This window comes from Echiichthys vipera (assembly GCF_963691815.1).
Source record: "Echiichthys vipera genome assembly, chromosome: 10".
Lineage (NCBI taxonomy): Eukaryota > Metazoa > Chordata > Actinopteri > Perciformes > Trachinidae > Echiichthys > Echiichthys vipera.
In genome coordinates, this window is record NC_139835.1 from 874424 (window position 1) to 898270 (window position 23847).

Here is a 23847-nt window from a genome sequence, read left to right on the forward strand (position 1 = left end):
TCACAATATGATTCCATCAGACCTTATATCTACACTGTTTAACCCTAAGTAGACACTTAAGCACAATCCCATTATGTTTTCAGACATTTGTAGTTAGCTAATAAGGTAAAATATGTTGTTCATGCTGCATTTTGCTGAACTTTCACTTCCCTTTGTATCATACATCAGGCACTTCATTCAGCACGGCTTTCTCGCCCTCAAACAGCCTAATTAAGCCTCAAAGTTGGTCTCGTACGTAGGAGATGCACTTGAAAAAAAGATTTTCAAAAGAGAAAAGAATTTAAGGATGGGAATCATCAACGGGAATGGAAAATGGAAAAGGAATCATATAAAGTGCCAGAACCTTTATGAACCAAAGTCCAGTTCATAAATAGGCTTGATGAAGCTAAAGCTGAAGCTATCTTCACTTTGTAACTGCTCTTCAGTAAATGTTGGAGTCAATGCGTTCTTTTTCCTGCTCTGTGAAGTCACTGCACAATACAACTCTGTGATTCCCCTACTTTCGCCGCAGTAAGACTCAATGCAGCTCAGGGAAGGTGACCACTCTGAAATGTCTGGGTAAGAAATCACTGCTGATCAGGGATCTTTGTGTACATGTGCTATTGCATGTGCCTACATTCTTGCATGGCATGCAAATATGTGTGCTTCTGTGTGTGTCTTTGTTGGAGTGTATGCAGGTATGTGTGTTGCTTTTGCCTAGTTAGATGTACATATCATGTGTATGTCATTTGGAACAACTGGAGCTGAGAAGAAAACAACAGGGGTTTAATGTGCTTAAATACGTAACCGATGTGTTTGCGGGAGTGTGTTACCGACATTCACACCTAAAGCGATGGAGGCGATGAAAGTGTCAAGCTGCCATTCAAAATGAATGTAAATGACGCATTGACACGCAATGCCGCTCCTGGCAATGTGATTCGGGCGATAAGAGCGACGCAACAAAGCACTGATACGGGTCCATCGCGTCCATGGATATAATATAATGGATATAACTATGAACTGTGGATGGCAGCAACGTGCCTTTAGGCATCTATTCTGCCACAAATCCAGAAGAAGAAGAAGAAAGCCGTCAGTGCAGAGTGAAGCGTGTGCAGGTCTGATCTACCAGAGACCGGGCAGCACCTGTTCGGCTTCAGAGGTTAAATCACTGGCGGCCTGATCTCACTACAACACAACGCCACACTTTATCTGAGAGCTCATTTCTGTTCTTTTAAAAGCATTAAGACCCCTGGTTAGCACTAGCATAGTTTCCATTTAGCACAACAGCAGAGTAGGCAGAGCCGGGGGTTAGCTTCAATTAGCTAGCCGCCTCGGCTGCTACCTGCGATAGACGCGATGAAGCAATGATCAAAAATATGACAAATGTGAGCGAGCATTGTGATACTTGCGTTCCGGGCGATTTTATCACCACCATTGCTCCTGGTGTGAATCATAGGCTGTACAGTTTATTGTGTGAATGCACGGTTAAGTCCAATGCATTTGTGCATGCAACTCTGCATGTACTATGGTTCAGCTGGTATGGATTTGTGAAGGTTGATACCAATTCTGCTCATAGTTGATACTTTTGATCAATATTTAAAAGATTTAAAGGGGCACTCCACCCACTTAACACATAAAGATCAGATGACTTCTTCCTCCCCAACCGGTCAAGACAGATGGCCGTCCTCCACAGAGCTGGGTCTGTCTGACGTTCCTGCCTGTTATAGGGAAGGTTTTCGTTGCCACTGTACTCTACAGAGGAATTGTTGGGTCTATGTAAATCATAAATAAGTCATTGAGTGTGGTCTTTACCTACTCTGTAAAGTGTCCTGAGATAACTTTTGTTATGATTTGACACTATAAATAAAATTGAATTGAATTGAATTGAATTGAATGACTTGTCATGATAATTAAAATTATGAAACAGATGGCATGAATCAAGAAATCTGATTGGTTAATATTCGGGTTATAAATCCCATATGCCACGGTTATGACGTCCGATTCCTTGTCACATTTCTATATCACTTCGCTTTCGTCTTTTTATAGATTGTAGGGCCCAAATACGACCCGAATCCTCCCTGTGTATGTGTCATAGACAGTAGATTATATGGCAAGTCAGGGTGCAAGTGCGCATATTTAATTAGCACAACAGAGCTAACACATTGTGACACGACACCAACACCTTTTAATTTGTTCTAAATTGTTCTATGATATACAGTTTATGGTTGTAACTGCCATATTGTCATTTATGCTAACACCACCACATGAATGACCATTAGATAGTTAGCATTCAAATCCCATGGCTAATCCTGACAACTAGCTTCCAAAGTGGAGTGAGGGCTAGCGGCTAGCTGTCACCGAAGAGGCCACGCCCCTAATTATTCATACATTTAAACTACCAACAGAATAAAAATCTACGAGAAAAAAGTTGCAGATTTACAATATTCAAAGTTAGAAAAATAGTGTTTTGTTTTACACCTCCAGTGTTTTGATTTACACTCCCTGTTGAACTTCATCACTTCTGGATCAACACAGATGCTGCTGCATGCCGTGCAGGCTCCTTTGTCTACAGCAAACTCTGAAAAATACTGATTGGAAGTTTAGAAAGAATGGAGGACGCTACAAAGTCCGATGGCATCATGTATAAGAGAGACTGCATTCTGGTGCTTCTAACGTTATATGTACAATAAAACTTTAACGGTACTATTATTTTTGATGCCCGATTAATGCTGATAGTGAAGTGAGCCACAGCACACACTGCATGTAGACAGGGCAGACTGAAATAACGATTTTCTACGTGTTAATGCCTGTTGAAAAAAGTAGTATCCTACTAAAGTATTGACTTTTTACTCACAAAGGTTTGATTTCACTTAACTACAAACCAGCACCTGTCTCTACCAAAGGTGGCTTAATATACATGACATCATCATGTCATCAAATCTTGTAACACTCTTCATTCTTTCCAATCTTACAAACAGTATTTTTCAGAGTTTGCTGCAGACATACTAGCCTGCACGGCATGCAGCAGTGTCTGTGTTGATCCTGAAGTGATGTAGTTCAACAGGGAGTGTAAAACTAAACACTGGAGGTGTAAAATAAAACACTATTTTCACGACTTTTAATCTCATAAATCTGCGACTTTTTTCACGTAGATTTGCTACTTTGAATCTCATAAATCTAACAACATTATTTTCTCGTTAACAAGACTATATGAGATTGGAAGGACACGTAGCACATGCATTTTTGAAGCCTATTGTGTGCCTATTACTGGCTGTGATGAAAATGCTCATCTTACAGTGTAAAAAGGGAGTGTGTCTGGTTGCTTTAGGTTAATATAAATTCATACAACTAAGTAAATTAACATGTCAAAGTTAAACAAAAGTACTAAAATGTACTGATGAACAGCGACTTCCTTTCTTTTAAAAGAAATATTATAGACTTTACTTAATTTAGATCAATATAAGTGGAGTTAGGTAACATTTACTTAATTTTACTTAATTTCTTCACAAATGTTACGTTTAGAGGCAAGTACACCTGATAGTGTTGAGTGACTTGTACTTGATATTCAGCAGTAAAATGTACTTGAAAAAAAAAAAATTCGGTGTACATTCACTGTGTCCTGTTTTGGTCTTGGTAATGCTTAATGCGCATATTTCATAATACTGGATGGCGAAAAACACACTTGCTCCCACCTCTTCAGCAGCATCTTTGTTAATCCATAAAACAAAAATGTGTAGAAACGAGGCGTAAATGTGTCTTTACTTGCTTTGTTATTGAAAGCAGCTCTCTAAGTGACCCATAGCTGCTACTCTGTTAGGAGAAAATCAGGAACACATGACAGTTACTGATTTAGATCTAATAAAGGCTAGTATCAACCCTCCAGCTTAAGGTGTTTATCCATGTGTGTGAATTAGTGTTTGCATCCATGCCTTAGAGATGCACGAGCTGACCTATGACCCTCTGTGCGTTTGTCCTCAGAGTGCGGCTCCAGGCCTCAGTACAGCACTCGTATTGTTGGAGGTAATATTTCCAGACTGGGTCAGTTCCCTTGGCAGGTCAGCCTCCACTTCAGCAGTGAACACCTGTGTGGAGGCTCCATCATAACATCACGCTGGGTCCTCACTGCAGCGCACTGTGTGTATGGGTGAGTCACACATGGAAATTCAACAATCTACACAGGAGATGTTATTCTGTGTACGGAGCTATGTATTATTGCAAATTAGTTGGTGTGTAGTTGCAAATTCTTTATTCTTTATTTGGATCTCCATTAGCTTCCACAAAGTGGCCACTAGCCTTCTTGGGGTCCATACAGGAAGCGACAACAACTATAACAGTCATAAAATCACACTATATCATTAAAACAAAACAACTATATCAATAAAACAAAAACAAGGTAGCTATAGTCACAAAACAAAAACAAACCAAACAACAACAAAAAACATAACCAAAAAGTGGCCGCTAGTCTTCTTGGGGTCCATACAGGAAGCGACAACATCTATAACAGTCATAAAATCACACTATATCATTAAAACAAAACAACTATATCAATAAAACGAAAACAAGGTAGCTATAGTCACAAAACAAAAACAAACCAAACAACAACAAAAAACATAACCAAAAAGTACAGGGGCCTGTTTCCCAAAGCAGGTTCAAAAATCTCTGAGTTTAACCCTGAACTCTGAGTTGATCTACTCTGAGATAGGAAACTCTGAGTTTTCGGTTCCAGAACAGCAGATTTGCGTTAGGTTGATCAACTCAGAGTAGTTTGACCTGGAGTTAAGCGCGTGCACCACAAGTAAAAAAAGACAGCATCAATGGAGCCCTGATTCGACGAGTCACCGTGGCAACGGGGAAGCGAAGGGCTACGTTACAACTGGAATTGGAAATATTAATGCGCTCATACGGTGAGTTTGAGCAGGTTTACACCGCTGCTGCAGCAAAAGAGAGGGAGACGGTGCAGGAGAACATTGCGGCTCGGGTCAGTGCATAAGCTTAAATGTAGTCCTGTTGCAATCACAGTAATATCACAGGGGGAACTGCTTGAGTGGGAGCCTATTAGTTTATTTCATTTAAGTGCAACCCCGCGGGGGAGAAGCGCACTTGGCAGCAGCTTAAGATGAAAAATAAAAACATTGTTCAAACAGGTAAAACATCGACACAATCTCATGGTGATGCCTCATTTTGAGCATGTTTTACATGGTAAAGTAAATTTTACCGTAAGTGGCTGTTTTATATGTTGTATAAAAAACTCCCATTTGCAAAAAAACGCAGTGCAACACACAATATCTGCTGTGATATAAGAGCATTACTGGTTGTTAATGTTGGAAATGTAAGAAGGGATGAGATGGACTATGACATGAAACGGTGTTTCCCTGCCACGAAATGGACCCCCTTGCATTATAGGTGATATTCTGGATTAGAAGGCTGTTGTTTCCACCTATAGGAGTAGTTTATATACCGGTAACCACATTAAAAGCACACACTTTTGAACCTATGAATTGTAAGAAAAGCTGGGATAATATTTAGGAAACGCTAAGTCAAATACATTCAACTTGCTCAAAAGATCCATTTCATTCATTTTGTAATTATGGCTGCAGTATATTATCTATTATATAGACGTCAATGCGCGGTCTGATAATCATCTCCCGACGAATATTTAATTCTCTTTGCGGTAATGCGTCACCTTCATCCACGGGATCGTTATCAAAAGGACATGCCATGGTAGTGGAAATAGTCACCACTTAATATAACTTCTATATAGGCCTACTGAAAGATTTTTATACATTGTATAAAAAAACTCCCTTTTGCAAAAAACGCAGCGCAACACACAATATCTGCTGTGATATGAAACGGTACCGCTCAAAAAGAGAATTGCCTGGAAATGCAAGCACATCTATAATCAATAGTCTGATAATCATCTCCCGACGAATATTTAATTCTCTGCGCAGTAATTCTGCACCTTCATCCAAGGGATCGTTATCAAAAGGACATGCCATGGTAGTGAAATAGTCGCCACCTAATATAACTTCTAATGTCTGATTTTTGCAATGATTTCCTGAAAAAACAGACGGAACTATACTACGCCAAAACTCGCGTGCTGACTGAATGAATGAGGAAATCAAACACCGTGTGTGGCTGAAAGAGGGCGGAGACAGAGAGAAACTCAAGGTTTTCTGAGAAAAACCTAGTACCGACCAGGTTAGTTTCAGAAAGCATGTTACCATGGTAACTGACCGAGAGGTTAAGTTACCTCTCTTTGTGAAACAGGCTAGAGTTACCCCTCTGTCTCTGGTTTGAGTTACCTCCCTTTGTGAAACAGAAAACACAGAGTTTCCCTCATTTCAGGGTTAACAGACTCAGAGTTTTCACTAAACCTGCTTTGTGAAACGGGCCCCAGGCTGGGACTATTCCAACTAACTGGTGTGGAGATCCCGGTATTTAACTTTTCACAAGGCCGATGATGTCACTGGAACCCTTTGTGCTCTGAGTGCCAATGACCGTCATTAGAGTGGCAATCGTTGGTGGGAAGTAGGTTTCGACTTTGTTCGTGCTCTATTGAGTCTTAGGGGGCACTCACACAGTGTGAGTGCCGTACCGTGCCCAAGCACGTTTCACGGCTTAAATCTAGTTCGTTTGACCAGTGTGAGTGCAGGTACGCTTGCCAGCCACGGCCCGTTTGGGAGAGGTTGGCACATTTACGAGCACGAGTATGCGCATGTGTACGAGCACAAGCACGTTTAGACAGAGGGGGAGGTCTGAGACACCACTTATCTCCAGTGTTTTCCAGTGACATTATCAGCCTTGTGAAAGGTTAAATACTTGGATCTCCACACCAGTTAGTTGGACCAGTCCCAGCCTGGTCAGATGCGTACATAAACTGATGAAGCCTCTTGGCTGAGAGGTGAAACGTCTTCCTAGGCAAATAACCAAGTCCAGTTGCTTTTGACTGAAATTTCTTTGGGGATAACAGTGACCTGGACAAATGAGAACATTCACAGGCTTGTTTTAGTAACTTTTTAAAATAAGGTCTGCTTTTCGTGTGTCTAATGCTGACTGGGAGCTTATTCCATGCAGAAGACGCCCTATAAAGAACAGTTCTCATCGTTAAAATTGTTGGTGGACTTGGAACCTCGAGGTGACCAGTACTCACTTGACGAGAAATATGTCAATGACAAAAACCTGTATAAACAAGCTCTTCACAAAGGTATTGTGGTGAATTGTTCCAACTAACATTATGCATAAATAACAGAACACATAAATGTAATTTATCCTCCACTGACAGCCATGATAATCGTTTTAGGCATCACACTCACATTAGCACGGAAAGGACAATGAAGAATTAATCTGGCTGCTCTGTTCTGTGTAATCTAAAGTTTTTTCAGATGTTTCTCAGTAGCACTTGACATGACTCATTACAGAAGTTGGGACATATGCACAGCACTTCCTTGACATTGCAATGCCTTTGTCCATCTTGGAAACAATGTGATCGATCTGGTCAGACCAAGAAAACACATTATCTAACTTAACACCCAGTAGCTTGGTTTTATTGACCTGCTCAACTAATATCCCATCTATAGATAAATTAAGTGCAGTGACATTAGCAAGAACATTCCTACTACCAAATATAATAGAATTAGTTTTGACGATGATTAGTACTAATCTGTTCGCTTTCACCGATTTGGAAATGTTATACAACTCCACCTGAAGATTCTCACTTAGCTCAGCTCAAGTTGTTGATGCCCCCGCGACCCGATTCCAGATAAGCGGTTGAAGATGAGTGAGAGAATGAATCAAAATGTTGTGGTCAATGACATCAAAAGCAGCGGTAAAATCCAAGGGCACCGTCCCAACTAGTTTCCTGTTATCCATATGTTTTAACCATTGATGTGAAATGTGTACTAATGCTGTGCTAGTAGAGTGTCCTGGTCTATAAACATGCTGTGCTTTAGTAAGAAGTCCATTTCTACTAAAATAATTAAACATCTGATTAAAAATGATTTTTTTCTAATATCTTACTTAGCACAGGTAGAATACTAATAGGTCTGCAATTGGAGCCAGTGAAATCTGCTTAAGCCTCTTTAAGTAAGGGCAAGATTTTAGAGTCTTTCCATGGCCCCGGACAGGTTCCACTAAGAAGACATATAATAAAAATGCGACAAATTGGTTTGGATACTAGACTAGCTGCAAACTTAAACATTTTTCTGTCGAAGTTATCTACCAGAAGATGTGTCATCTGAAAGAGAGAGCAACATGTCCTCAACCCTCGCTTGGTTAACCTTGTCAAAAGTAAAACAACAAGTTTTATCCTTCATAATACTAATGATGTCTGATACGTTGACATCATGTGATTGCATGCCAGATCTTAAACTATTTACCTTGTTGATTAAAAACATCTAGTGACTTCTAGCACATAATTTCATTCAAAGTCTTCCATATTTTTTTACTATCATTACATTCATTCATTCATTCATCAACCGCTTGTCCCTGTCGGGGTCGCGGGGGGCTGGAGCCGATCCCAGCTGACATCGGGCGTGAGGCGGGGTACACCCTAGACAGGACGCCAGTCTATCGCAGGGCACATAGAAACAAACAGAGACGGACAACCATTCACACCTACGGGCAATTTTAGAGTCATCAATTAACCTTACATGTGCATGTCTTTTGGATTGTGGGAGGAAACCAGAGAACCCGGAGAAAACCCATGCAGACACGGGGAGAACATGCAAACTCCACACAGAAAGGCCCCAGCCAGGATTTGAACCAGAGACCTTCTCGCTGTGAGGCGACAGTGCTAACCACCACACCACCGTGTTTAAAATATGTTTTCTTTTTATATAATTTAATTTGGTAACCTGATTTCTCAACATACAATAGAGCCTTCTATCAAAGGAGCTTCCTCATTTGTTAGCCGCCACCATAGCTTTGTCCCTGTCATGCATTAAAGATCTTAACTCATCAGACCTTTTTCTGAGTGGAGCATGCTCATCTACTAACCTGACAAACTTGTCCATGAAGATCTTAAAAGCAATGGTTGAATCATTTTCCTAACATACATCACACCAATTTAAGTCTTTAACATTATTAACAAATAGGTCAGCATCAAATGTTTTATATGATCACCGAAGAAAATCCTGACCCTAGACTTAGGCATTTTAGTCTTTCTAGTTAATGCAACAAAACTGCATCCTCCTGCCACTGGGACAGCCTGTAAACACCGCTCATGTATATTAGTAAAGATATGATCGATACAGGTTGAAATATTAACACCATCAATATTTGGAAAAATTCTTCTGGGTTGACGTACAACCTGGGTAAGAGGGAAACATACGTACATCTGTCATCTCTGTCGAAATCACTCAATCTGGAAAGAACAAGAGATTTTTTAATGGGCAACTATGTCCTATGGAACATAGGACTTGTGGAACATAGGGATGACCCCATTAAAATGTGTGGCAGTGGCAGTACTGAAGCTACAGCAACTACAGCAACTACAGCTCATCAGTACTCAAGCTACAGCAACTACAGCAAATACAGCTCATCAGTTCTGAAGCTACAGCAACTAAAGCAACTAAAGCTCATCAGTACTGAAGCTACAGCAACTACAGCTCATCAGTGCTGAAGCTACAGCAACTACAGCTAATCAGCACTGAAGCTACAGCAACTACAGCAACTACAGCATCTACAGCTCATCAGTACTGAAGCTACAGTAACTACAGCTCATCAGTACTGAAGCTACAGTAACTACAGCAACTACAGATCATCAGTACTGAAGATACAGCACCTATAGCTCATCAGCACTGAAGCTGCAGCAAACACAGCTAGTCAGCACTGAAGCTTCAGCAACTACAGCAACTACAGCTCATCAGCACTAAAGCTACAGCAACTACAGCACCTACAGCTCATCAGCACTGAAGCTACAGTAACTACAGCAACAACAGCTCATCAGAACTGAAGCTACTATAACTACAGCAACTAGAGTTCATCAGTTCTTTAGCTACCACAGCTACAGCTCATCAGCACTGAAGATACAGTGACTACAGCAACGACAGCGCATCAGTACTGAAGCTACAGCAACTACAGCTCATCAGCACTGAAGCTACAGCAAATACAGCTTGTCAGCACTGAAGCTTCAGCAAATACAGCAACTACAGCTCATCAGCACTGAAGCTAAAGCAACTACCGCAACTACAGCTCATCAGTACTGAAGCTACAGTAACTACAGCTCAGCAGTACTGAAGCTAAAGTAACTACAGCAACTACAGCTCTCCAGTACTGAAGCTACAGCAATTACAGCAACTACAGCTCATCAGCACTGAAGCTAAATCATCTACCGCAACTACAGCTCATCAGTACTGAAGCTACAGTAACTACAGCTCATCAGTACTGAAGGTACAGTAACTACAGCAACTACAGCTCTTCAGTACAGAAGCTACAGCAAATACAGGACGTCAGCAATGAAGCTTCAGCTACTACAGCTCATCAGTACTGAAACTAAACAACTACAGGAGCTACAATTCATCAGCACTGAAGCTACATCAACTACCGCAACTACAGCTCATCAGTACTGAAGCTACAGTAACTACAGCAACTACAGCTCTTCAGTACTGAAGCTACAGCAATAACAGCAACTACAGCTCATCAGTACTGAAGATACATTAACCACAGCAACGACAGCTCATCAGTACTGAAGCTACAGCAACTACAGCTCATCAGCACTAAAGCTACAGCAAATACAGCACGTCAGCAATGAAGCTTCAGCAACTACAGCTCATCAGTACTGAAACTAAACAACTACAGGAACTACAACTCATCAGCACTGAAGCTACAGCAACTACCGCAACTACAGCTCATCAGCACTAAAGCTACAACAACTACAGCACCTACAGCTCATCAGCACTGAAGCAACAGTAACTACAGCAACAACAGCACATCAGTACTGAAGCTACAGTAACTACAGCAACTACAGTTCATCAGTACTTTAGCTACCACAACTACAGCTCGTCAGTACTGAAGCTAAACTAACTACAGTAACTACCGCTCACCAGTACTGAAGCTACAGCACCTACAGCTAATCAGCACTGAAGATACAGTAACAACAGCAACAACAGCTCATCAGTACTGAGGCTACAGCAACTACAGCTTATCAGCACTAAAGCTACAGCAAATACAGCTTGTCACCACTGAAGCTTCAGCAACTACAGCAACTACAGCTCATCAGTATGGAAACTAAGGCAACTACAGCAACTACAACTCATCAGCACTGAAGCTAAAGCAACTACCGCAACTACAGCTCATCAGTACTGAAGCTATAGTAACTACAGCAACTACAGCTCATCAGTACTGAAGATACATTAACTACAGCAACGACAGCTCATTAGTACTGAAGCTACAGCAACTACAGCTCATCAGCACTGAAGCTACAGCAAATACAGCACTGAAGCTTCAGCAACTACAGCTCATCAGTACTGAAACTAAAGCAACTACAGGGACTACAACTCATCAGCACTGAAGCTACAACAACTACCGCAACTACAGCTCATCAGCACTGAAGCTACAGTAACTACAGCTCATCAGCACTGAAGCTACAGCATCTACGGCAACTACAGCTCATCAGTACTGAAGCTAAAGTAACTACAGCAACTATAGCTCATCAGTACTGAAACTACAGCAACTAAAACTCATCAGCACTGAAGCTACAGCAACTACAGCAACTACAGCTCATCAGCACTGAAGCTACAGTAACTACAGCTCATCAGTACTGAAGCTAAAGTAACTACAGCAACTATAGCTCATCAGTACTGAAGCTACAGCAACTACAGCTTATAAGCACTGAAGCTACAGCAAATACAGCTTGTCAACACTGAAGCTTCAGCAACTACAGCTCATCAGTATGGAAACTACAGCAACTACAGCAACTACAATTCATCAGCACTGAAGCTAAAGCAACTACCGCAACTACAGCTCATCAGTACTGAAGCTATAGTAAATACAGCAACTACGGCTCTTTAGTACTGAAGCTACAGCAATTACAGCAACTACAGCTCATCAGTACTGAAGATACATTAACCACAGCAACGACAGCTCATCAGTACTGAAGCTAAAGCAACTACAGCTCAACAGTACTGAAGCGACAGCAACTACAGCAACTACAGCTCATCAGTACTGAAGCTAAAGCAACTACAGCTCATCAGCACTGAAGCTAAAGTAACTACAGCAACTACAGCTCATAAGCACTGAAGCTACAGTAACTACAGCTCATCATTACTGACGCTACAGTAACTACAGCAACTACAGCTCATCAGTACTGAAGCTACAGCAACTACAGCTCATCAGTACTGAAGCTACAGCAACTACAGCAACTACAACTCATCAGCACTGAAGCTACAGCAACTACAGCAACTACGGCTCATCAGCACTGAAGCTACAGTAACTACAGCTCATCAGCACTGTAGCTACAACAACTACAGCAACTAAAGCTAATCAGTACTGAAGCTACAGTAACTACAGCAACTACAGCTAATCATTACCGAAGCTACAGCAACTACAGCTCTTCGGTACTGAAGCTACAGTAACTACAGCAACTACAACTCATCAGTAATGAAGCTACAGTAACTACAGCAACTACAACTCATCAGTACTGAAGCTAAAGTAACAACTGAAAATATAGCTCATCAGTACTGAAGCTACAGCATCTACAGCTCATCAGCACTGAAGCTACAGCAACTACAGCTCATCAGCAGTGAAGCTACAGCAACTACAGCAACTACAGCTCATCAGTACTGACGCTACAGTAACTACAGCAACTACAGATCATTAGTACTGAAGCTACAGCAACTACAGCTCATCAGTACTGAAGCTACAGCAATTAAAGCAACTACAGCTTATCAGTACTGAAGCTACAGTAACTACAGTTCATTAGTACTGAAGCTACAGCAACTACAGCTCATCAGCACTGAAACTACAGCAACTTCAGCTCATCAGTACTGAAGATACAGTAACTACAGCAACTACAGCTCATCAGCACTCAAGCTACAGCAAACACAGCTAGTCAGCACTAAAGCTTCAGCAACTACAGCAACTACAGCTCATCAGTACTGAAACTACAGCAACTACAGCAACTACAACTCATCAGCACTGAAGCTACAGCAATTACAGCAACTACAGCTTATCAGTACTGAAGATACATTAACCACAGCAACGACATCTCATCAGTACTGAAGCTACAGCAACTACAGCTCATCAGTACTGAAGCTAAAGCAACTACAGCTCATCAGAACTAAAGCTAAAGTAACTACAGCAACTACAGCTCTTAATCACTGAAGCTACAGTAACTACAGCTCATCATTACTGACGCTACAGTAACTACAGCAACTACAGCTCATCAGTACTGAAGCTAAAGTAACTACAACTACAGCTCATAAGCACTGAAGCTACAGTAACTACAGACACTACAGCTAATCAGTACTGAAGCTACAGCAACTACAGCTCTTCGGTACTGAAGCTACAGTAACTACAGCAACTACAACTCATCAGTACTGAAGCTAAAGTAACTAGTGAAAATATAGCTCATCAGTACTGAAGCTACAGCAACTACAGCTCATCAGTACTGAAGCTACAGTAACTACAGCTCGTCATTACTGACGCTACAGTAACTACAGCATCTACAGCTCATCAGTACTGAAGCTAAAGTAACTACAGCAACTACAGCTCATAAGCACTGAAGCTACAGTAACTACAGCTCATCATTACTGACGCTACAGTAACTACAGCAACTACAGCTCATCAGTACTGAAGCTACAGTAACTGCAGCTCATCATTACTGAAGCTAAAGTAACTACAGCAACTACAACTCATCAGCACTGAGGCTACAGCAACTACAGCAACTACAGCAACTACGGCTCATCAGCACTGAAGCTACAATAACTACAGCTCATCAGCACTGTAGGTACAACAACTACAGCAACTAAAGCTAATCAGTACTGAAGCTACAGTAACTACAGCAACTACAGCTGATCAGTACTGAAGCTACAGCAACTACATCTCTTCGGTACTGAAGCTACAGTAACTACAGCAACTACAACTCATCAGTACTGAAGCTACAGCAACTACAGCTCTTCGGTACTGAAGCTACAGTAACCACAGCAAATACAACTCATCAGTAATGAAGCTACAGTAACTAACTACAGCAACTACAGCTCATCAGTATTGAAGCTAAAGTAACTAGTGAAAATATAGCTCATCAGTACTACAGCTACAGCCTCTACAGCTCATCAGCACTGAAGCTACAGCAACTACAGCTCATCAGTACTGAAGGTACAGTAACTACAGCTCACCAGTACTGAAGCTACAGCAACTAAAGCTCATCAGTACGGAAGCTACAGCAACTACAGCTCATCAGCACTGAAGCTACAGCAACTACAGCAACTACAGCTCATCAGTACTGAAGCTACAGTAACGACAGCAACTACAGCTCATTAGTACTTAAGCTACAGCAACTACAGCTCATCAGTACTGAAGCTACAGTAACTACAGCTCGTCATTTTATCAGTACTGAAGCTACAGCAACTACAGCTCATGAGCACTGAAGCTACAGCAACTACAGCAACTACAGCTCATCAGTACTGAAGCTACAGTAACTACAGCAACTACAGCTCATTAGTACTGAAGCTACAGCAACTACAGCTCATCAGCACTGAAGCTACAGCAACTACAGCTCATCAGTACTGAAGATACAGTAACTACAGCAACGACAGCTCATCAGTACTGAAGCTACAGCAACTACAGCTCATCAGCACTGAAGCTACACCAACCACAGCTAGTCAGCACTGTAGCTTCAGCAACTACAGCAACTACAGCTCATCAGTACTGAAACTACAGCAACTACAGAAACTACAACTCATCAGCACTGAAGCTACAGTAACTACCGCAACTACAGCTCATCAGCACTGAAGCTACAGCAACTACAGCTCATAAGCACTGAAGCTACAGTAACTACAGCTCATCATTACTGACGCTACAGTAAGTACAGCAACTACAGCTCATCAGTACTGAAGCTAAAGTAACTACAGCAACTACAGCTCATAAGCACTGAAGCTACAGTAACTACAGCTCATCATTACTGAAGCTAAAGTAACTACAGCAAATACAGCTCATCAGCACTGAAGCTACAGCAACTACAGCTCATCAGTACTGAAGCTACAGCAACTACAGCAACTACAACTCATCAGCACTGAAGCTACAGCAACTACAGCAACTACGGCTCATCGGCACTGAAGCTACAGTAACTACAGCTCATCAGCACTGTAGCTACAACAACTACAGCAACTAAAGCTAATCAGCACCAAAGCTACAGCAACTACAGCTCATCAGTACTGAAGCGACAGTAACTACAGCAACTACAGCTCATCAGTACTAAAGCTACAGCAACTACAGCAACTGCAGCTCATCAGTATTGAGGCTAAAGTAACTACAGCAACTACAGCTCATCGGTACTGAAGCTACATCAACTACAGCTCATCAGTACTGAAGCTACAGTAACTACAGCTCATCAGTACTGAAGCTACAGCAATTACAGCAACTACAGCTCATCAGTACTGAAGCTACAGTAACTACAGCTCATTAGTACTAAAGCTACAGCAACTTCAGCTTATCAGTACTGAAGCTAAAGTAACTACAGCAACGACAGCTCATCAGCACTGAAGCTACAGCAAACACAGCTAGTCAGCACTGAAACTACAGCAACTACAGCAACTACAACTCATCAGCACTGAAGCTACAGCAACTACCGCAACTACAGCTCATCAGCACTGAAGCTACAGCAACTACAGCAACTACAGCTCATCAGTACTGAAGCTTCAGCAACTACTGCAACTACAGCTTATCAGTACTGAAACTACAGCAACTAAAACTCATCAGTACTGAAGCTAAAGTAACTACAGCAACTACAGCTCATCGGCACTGAAGCTACAGTAACTACAGTAACTACAGCTCATCAGCACTGAAGCTACAGCAACTACAGCAACTGCAGCTCATCAGTACTGAAGCTACAGTAACTACAGCAACTACAGCTCATCAGCACTGAAGCTACAGCAACTACAGCAACTACAGATCATCAGTACTGAAGCTTCAGCAACTACTGCAACTACAGCTCATCAGTACTGAAACTACAGCAACTAAAACTCATCAGCACTGAAGCTACAGCAACTACAGCAACTACAGCTCATCAGTACTGAAGCTACAGTAACTACAGCAACTACAGCTCATCAGCACTGAAGCTACAGCAGCTACAGCAACTACAGCTCATCGGTACTGAGGCTAAAGTAACTACAGCAACTACAGCTCATCAGTTCTGAAGCTACAGAAACTACAGCTCATCAGTACTGAAGCTACTGCATCTACAGCTCATCAGTACTGAAGCTACAGCAATTACAGCAACTACAGCTTATCAGTACTGAAGCTACAGTAACTACAGCAACTACAGCTCATCAGTACTGAAGCTACAGCAACTACAGCTCCTCAGTACTGAAGCTACAGTAGCTACAGCAACTGCAGCTCATCAGTACTGAGGCTAAAGTAACTACAGCAACTACAGCTCATCGGTACTGAAGCTACAGTAACTACAGTAACTACAGCTCATCAGCAGTAAAGCTACAGCAACTACAGCAACTACAGCTCATCAGTACTGAAGCTACAGTAACTACAGCAACTACAGCTCATCAGTACTAAAGCTACAGCAACTACAGCAACTGCAGCTCATCAGTAATGAGGCTAAAGTAACTACAGCAACTACAGCTCATCGGTACTGAAGCTACAGCAACTACAGTAACTACAGCTCATCAGCACTGAAGCTACATCAACTACAGCTCATCAGTACTGAAGCTACAGTAACTACAGCTCATCAGTACTGAAGCTACAGCAATTACAGCAACTACAACTCATCAGTACTGAAGCTACAGTAACTACAGCTCATTAGTACTAAAGCTACAGCAACTTCAGCTTATCAGTACTGAAGCTAAAGTAACTACAGCAACGACAGCTCATCAGCACTGAAGCTACAGCAAACACAGCTAGTCAGCACTGAAACTACAGCAACTACAGCAACTACAACTCATCCGCACTGAAGCTACAGCAACTACCGCAACTACAGCTCATCAGCACTGAAGCTACAGCAACTACAGCAACTACAGCTCATCAGTACTGAAGCATCAGCAACTACTGCAACTACAGCTCATCAGTACTGAAACTACAGCAACTAAAACTCATCAGTACTGAAGCTAAAGTAACTACAGCAACTATAGCTCATCAGTACTGAAGCTACAGCAACTACAGCTCATCAGTACTGAAGCTACAGCAACTACAGCTCACCAGTACTGAAGCTACAGTAACTACAGCTCACCAGTACCGAAGCTAGAGCAACTACAGCTCATCAGTACAGAAGCTACAGCAACTACAGCAACTACAGCTCATCAGTACTGAAGCTACAGTAACTACAGCAACTACAGCTCAGCAGTACTGAAGCTACAGCAACTACAGCTCATCAGTACTGAAGCTACAGCAACTACAGGTCATCAGTACTGAAGCTACAGCAATTACAGCAACTACAGCTTATCAGTACTGAAGCTACAGTAACTACAGCAACTACAGCTCATCAGTACTGAGGCGAAAGTAACTACAGTAACTACAGCTCATCAGTACTGAAGCTACAGCAACTACAGCTCATCAGTACTGAAGCTACAGCAATTACAGCAACTACAGCTCATCAGTACTGAAGCTACAGTAGCTACAGCAACTGCAGCTCATCAGTACTGAGGCTAAAGTAACTACAGCAACTACAGCTCATCGGCAGGCCCGGAGTGGCTAATCGGGAGGACCGGGACAATTCCCGGTGGGCCGGTCTGACTTTTGGGCCGCGAGGGCCGGTGTTCAATTATTATTTTTATTTATTTTGTGCTGAAGCTACAGCAATTACAGCAACTACAGCTTATCAGCACTAAAGCTACAGCAACTACAGCAACTACAGCTCATCAGTACTGAAGCTACAGTAACTACAGCAACTACAGCTCATCAGTACTAAAGCTACAGCAACTACAGCAACTGCAGCTCATCAGTAATGAGGCTAAAGTAACTACAGCAACTACAGCTCATCGGTACTGAAGCTACAGCAACTACAGTATCTACAGCTCATCAGCACTGAAGCTACATCAACTACAGCTCATCAGTACTGAAGCTACAGTAACTACAGCTCATCAGTACTGAAGCTACAGCAATTACAGCAACTACAACTCATCAGTACTGAAGCTACAGTAACTACAGCTCATTAGTACTAAAGCTACAGCAACTTCAGCTTATCAGTACTGAAGCTAAAGTAACTACAGCAACGACAGCTCATCAGCACTGAAGCTACAGCAAACACAGCTAGTCAGCACTGAAACTACAGCAACTACAGCAACTACAACTTATCCGCACTGAAGCTACAGCAACTACCGCAACTACAGCTCATCAGCACTGAAGCTACAGCAACTACAGCAACTACAGCTCATCAGTACTGAAGCTTCAGCAACTACTGCAACTACAGCTCATCAGTACTGAAACTACAGCAACTAAAACTCATCAGTACTGAAGCTAAAGTAACTACAGCAACTATAGCTCATCAGTACTGAAGCTACAGCAACTACAGCTCATCAGTACTGAAGCTACATCAACTGCAGCTCATCAGTACTGAAGCTACAGTAACTACAGCTCACCAGTACCGAAGCTAGAGCAACTACAGCTCATCAGTACAGAAGCTACAGCAACTACAGCAACTACAGCTCATCAGTACTGAAGCTACAGTAACTACAGCAACTACAGCTCAGCAGTACTGAAGCTACAGCAACTACAGCTCATCAGTACTGAAGCTACAGCAACTACAGGTCATCAGTACTGAAGCTACAGCAATTACAGCAACTACAGCTTATCAGTACTGAAGCTACAGTAACTACAGCAACTACAGCTCATCAGTACTGAGGCTAAAGTAACTACAGTAACTACAGCTCATCAGTACTGAAGCTACAGCAACTACAGCTCATCAGTACTGAAGCTACAGCAATTACAGCAACTACAGCTCATCAGTACTGAAGCTACAGTAGCTACAGCAACTGCAGCTCATCAGTACTGAGGCTAAAGTAACTACAGCAACTACAGCTCATCGCCATCGGTACTGAAGCTACAGTAACTACAGTAACTACAGCTCATCAGCACTAAAGCTACAGCAACTACAGCAACTACAGCTCATCAGTACTGAAGCTACAGTAACTACAGCAACTACAGCTCATCAGTACTAAAGCTACAGCAACTACAGCCACTGCAGCTCATCAGTACTGAAGCTACAGTAGCTACAGCAACTGCAGCTCATCAGTACTGAGGCTAAAGTAACTACAGCAACTACAGCTCATCGGCAGGCCCGGAGTGGCTAATCGGGAGGACTGGGACAATTCCCGGTGGGCCGGTCTGACTTTTGGGCCGCGAGGGCCGGTGTTCAATTATTATTTTTATTTATTTTGTGCTGAAGCTACAGCAATTACAGCAACTACAGCTTATCAGCACTAAAGCTACAGCAACTACAGCAACTACAGCTCATCAGTACTGAAGCTACAGTAACTACAGCAACTACAGCTCATCAGTACTAAAGCTACAGCAACTACAGCAACTGCAGCTCATCAGTAATGAGGCTAAAGTAACTACAGCAACTACAGCTCATCGGTACTGAAGCTACAGCAACTACAGTATCTACAGCTCATCAGCACTGAAGCTACATCAACTACAGCTCATCAGTACTGAAGCTACAGTAACTACAGCTCATCAGTACTGAAGCTACAGCAATTACAGCAACTACAACTCATCAGTACTGAAGCTACAGTAACTACAGCTCATTAGTACTAAAGCTACAGCAACTTCAGCTTATCAGTACTGAAGCTAAAGTAACTACAGCAACGACAGCTCATCAGCACTGAAGCTACAGCAAACACAGCTAGTCAGCACTGAAACTACAGCAACTACAGCAACTACAACTCATCCGCACTGAAGCTACAGCAACTACCGCAACTACAGCTCATCAGCACTGAAGCTACAGCAACTACAGCAACTACAGCTCATCAGTACTGAAGCTTCAGCAACTACTGCAACTACAGCTCATCAGTACTGAAACTACAGCAACTAAAACTCATCAGTACTGAAGCTAAAGTAACTACAGCAACTATAGCTCATCAGTACTGAAGCTACAGCAACTACAGCTCATCAGTACTGAAGCTACATCAACTGCAGCTCATCAGTACTGAAGCTACAGTAACTACAGCTCACCAGTACCGAAGCTAGAGCAACTACAGCTCATCAGTACAGAAGCTACAGCAACTAAAGCAACTACAGCTCATCAGTACTGAAGCTACAGTAACTACAGCAACTACAGCTCAGCAGTACTGAAGCTACAGCAACTACAGCTCATCAGTACTGAAGCTACAGCAACTACAGGTCATCAGTACTGAAGCTACAGCAATTACAGCAACTACAGCTTATCAGTACTGAAGCTACAGTAACTACAGCAACTACAGCTCATCAGTACTGAGGCTAAAGTAACTACAGTAACTACAGCTCATCAGTACTGAAGCTACAGCAACTACAGCTCATCAGTACTGAAGCTACAGCAATTACAGCAACTACAGCTCATCAGTACTGAAGCTACAGTAGCTACAGCAACTGCAGCTCATCAGTACTGAGGCTAAAGTAACTACAGCAACTACAGCTCATCGCCATCGGTACTGAAGCTACAGTAACTACAGTAACTACAGCTCATCAGCACTAAAGCTACAGCAACTACAGCAACTACAGCTCATCAGTACTGAAGCTACAGTAACTACAGCAACTACAGCTCATCAGTACTAAAGCTACAGCAACTACAGCAACTGCAGCTCATCAGTACTGAAGCTAAAGTAACTACAGCGACTACAGCTCATCGGTACTGAAGCTACAGTAACTACAGCTCATCAGCACTGAAGCTACATCAACTACAGCTCATCAGTACTGAAGCTACAGTAACTACAGCTCATCAGTACTGAAGCTACAGCAATTACAGCAACTACAGCTCATCAGTACTGAAGCTACAGTAACTACAGCTCATCAGTACTAAAGCTACAGCAACTTCAGCTTATCAGTACTGAAGCTAAAGTAACTACAGCAACTACAGCTCATCAGTCCTGAAGATACATTAACTACAGCAACTACAGTTCATTAGTACTGAAGCTACAGTAACTACAGCTCATCAGTACTGAAGCTACAACAACTACAGTAACTACAGCTCATTAGTACTAAAGCTACAGCAACTACAGTAGTGAACTCTGCAGAAACCCAATACATTCACTGATACAGAGTGGTCACTTGCCAACCAATCACTGTAGAAATGCTGAGTAAGTTTGTTCATGAAACATGATCTCATCTGAAACAACTTGGTGAGCCCTTTCCTTATGTTCTCAGTAAAAGGGTCATCAGATTTGTGAAAACGTCTAAAGAGGATCTTTTAGCTGGGAACCTTCAGCTCTATTTAGGAGGTGTAAATACTTTTTATAATATACAACCCAATAAACAAGATACTTGTTTAGTGAACATGTGACTTGTGTTTAAAGTGGTGATTGGCTGGTATTCTCAAAATGCCAAGAAAGAAAAGTACACTTTAGCTTTTGTCCATCACACAGACTGACATGAACATTTTGTTACCTTCTGCTGTCTGTCATCAGGTTTGCAGACCCCTCCATTTGGGTGGTGCATGTAGGGCTAACAGAGCAGCCACTCCATGGGGCCCAGTCTCTGGCTGTGGAGCGGATCATATACCACGCTCGCTACAGGCCCAAAGGACTGGACTACGACATTGCACTGATGAAACTGGCCGCATCACTCACTTTCAACGGTATCCTCACTCATTCTAAGTAACATTCAGCTCCGTGTTCACATATTTTATTGCATCAATTTCAACAGCACTCAGTAGAGACTGAAAGGTTCAGTCCCTGACTGGCAGAATCTGAGGTGAGCTTTAACAGGACACATAACCTCTGCCTGTTCTTGTGGAACTGTTCAGTTCAAACTATGGTGGGCAGCCTCCAGGTGTGAATGAGTGTGAGCCCAGCGTTCAGATCGAGGGCTTGTGTTGTTATCACTGAGTAAATGAAAAACAACCATGCCCCCACCACAGCGACTTCCTGGTTGATCCAATAAGGAAGTGCCAAAAACGGCAGTTTGCAGGTTTCATCATAGAGCATTGACCCCATGTTTAACAGGCCGTTTTCATACATCATTAAACCCGTGTAAGGCCTGGTACAAAAAAACATTCTAGTCTGTATGTTTAGCTCATATCTCCATGACAACACTGAGGGGGGTGAATATTTGTAACAGGCTATTTTCTATTTTTATGGAGGTTAAAGTTTATGAATAATTAGGGGCGGGGTCTCTTGATTGACAGCTAGCCTCTGGCCCTCACTTCTCCTCAGAGGTAAACGTCAGCCAGATGGACGCATCTCCCTCCCCCCGACGTCATATATACATGCCCTTTTTTGGTCAGAGGAAATGAGGCGGAGTTAAACTGTGACAAGATGGAGACTCCCTTAGGGGAGGCTGATTGGATCAAGTTGAGAGAACTGACGAAGCTACCTCCATTTTTTATACAGTCTATTAAAACAACACAGGAAGTTCAGTTCTAAGATCATTGTAGTAAATGGATCATCTTCATCATCATTATCATCATCATTATCTCTTATGCACTCAATCATTTTAATGAATAATGAAACATAATGAGTGAAACCATTTTTTCGGCTGTTAAGGAGATCAACCTTCTCAGATAGGATCATTCTATAAAACTACTTTTGTCTACAGAACTAAAGAGGTTAAAATTGCAACAACAAAAAAAGCGACAGGAATAAAATGAGAGTCCCAACTAAACCACCTGTCATTTACTGATCCAACATGTCGGACATTTCAAAATAATCTTCTAGGAATGTGTCAATCACTGGGTCTTCACCAGTGAGGCTGATTGGCCTTCAGCTTTATGAAGCACCCCACTAGATGGAGCTTTCTGTTAAACAAAGGGTTGAAAACACACTGAATTACCGTTCATTGAGCCCTTTTCTTTAAACCAAGAGCTCCATCTAGTGGACTGAAAAAATACAACTAATGCTTCACCAAGCTCCATGAATCCCTAGTCTTGACCGATGCATTGTGTGTTGACGGATGATGCACTACAGCAACAAGAGAGTCAGGGTCAGTCTGTACTGCACAGCATTCTTGTCCCCTGTGCCACCTAATGTGACGATGTCCCACATTTTGATTGGCTCTAGTTTTCAAACCACTGACAAACAGACACTTTTATAAAATCTGTCTTTTGTCCAATGGCTATGAAAAAGGCAGGGAAGGCCATCATCTCAGTGTTAGATTTCAATAAAACTGTGCACACATGGGTCAAGGGCAGGTTAACCTGTCACTGCCTTTGTTATACTACACCTGAAAAAAAGTTTGAGTCACCACAAAGTCACAAGCTTTGCAGAATTAGGCAGAATATGATGGACATGTCACACATAGTCCCTCATTTGGTTTGTTGGGATCGGGTCACCCTGCCTCCCTCCCTCTCAGCTGTCATCATGTAGTCTGACCGCGCATTCACACCAAAAGCGATGGAGGCGATGAAATCGCCCGGAACGTGAGTATTGCGTCGCTTATTCATATTTTTCACATTTTTGATCATCGCGTCTATCGCAGGTAGCAGCTGAGGCGGCTAGCTAACTGAAGCTAACCTGCACTGACGGATTTCTTCTTCTTCTGGATTTCCGGCAGACTAGATGCCTAAAGGCACTT

The 23847-nt window shown here is 42.2% G+C and overlaps 1 protein-coding gene across 1 annotated transcript in view; it reads left to right on the forward strand.

Moving 5' to 3' along the window:
* The window catches only part of tmprss3a (transmembrane serine protease 3a), a gene marked incomplete at its 5' end in the record, with an annotated part of 50501 nt that overhangs the window by 20654 nt on the left and 6000 nt on the right, over window positions 1-23847 (forward strand). Inside the window, 3 exons of the mRNA XM_083921960.1 lie at window positions 512-558; window positions 3958-4123; window positions 21744-21913. Of these exons, the coding sequence (XP_083778086.1) occupies window positions 512-558; window positions 3958-4123; window positions 21744-21913 (383 nt within the window). The remainder of the gene's footprint in view (window positions 1-511; window positions 559-3957; window positions 4124-21743; window positions 21914-23847) is intronic.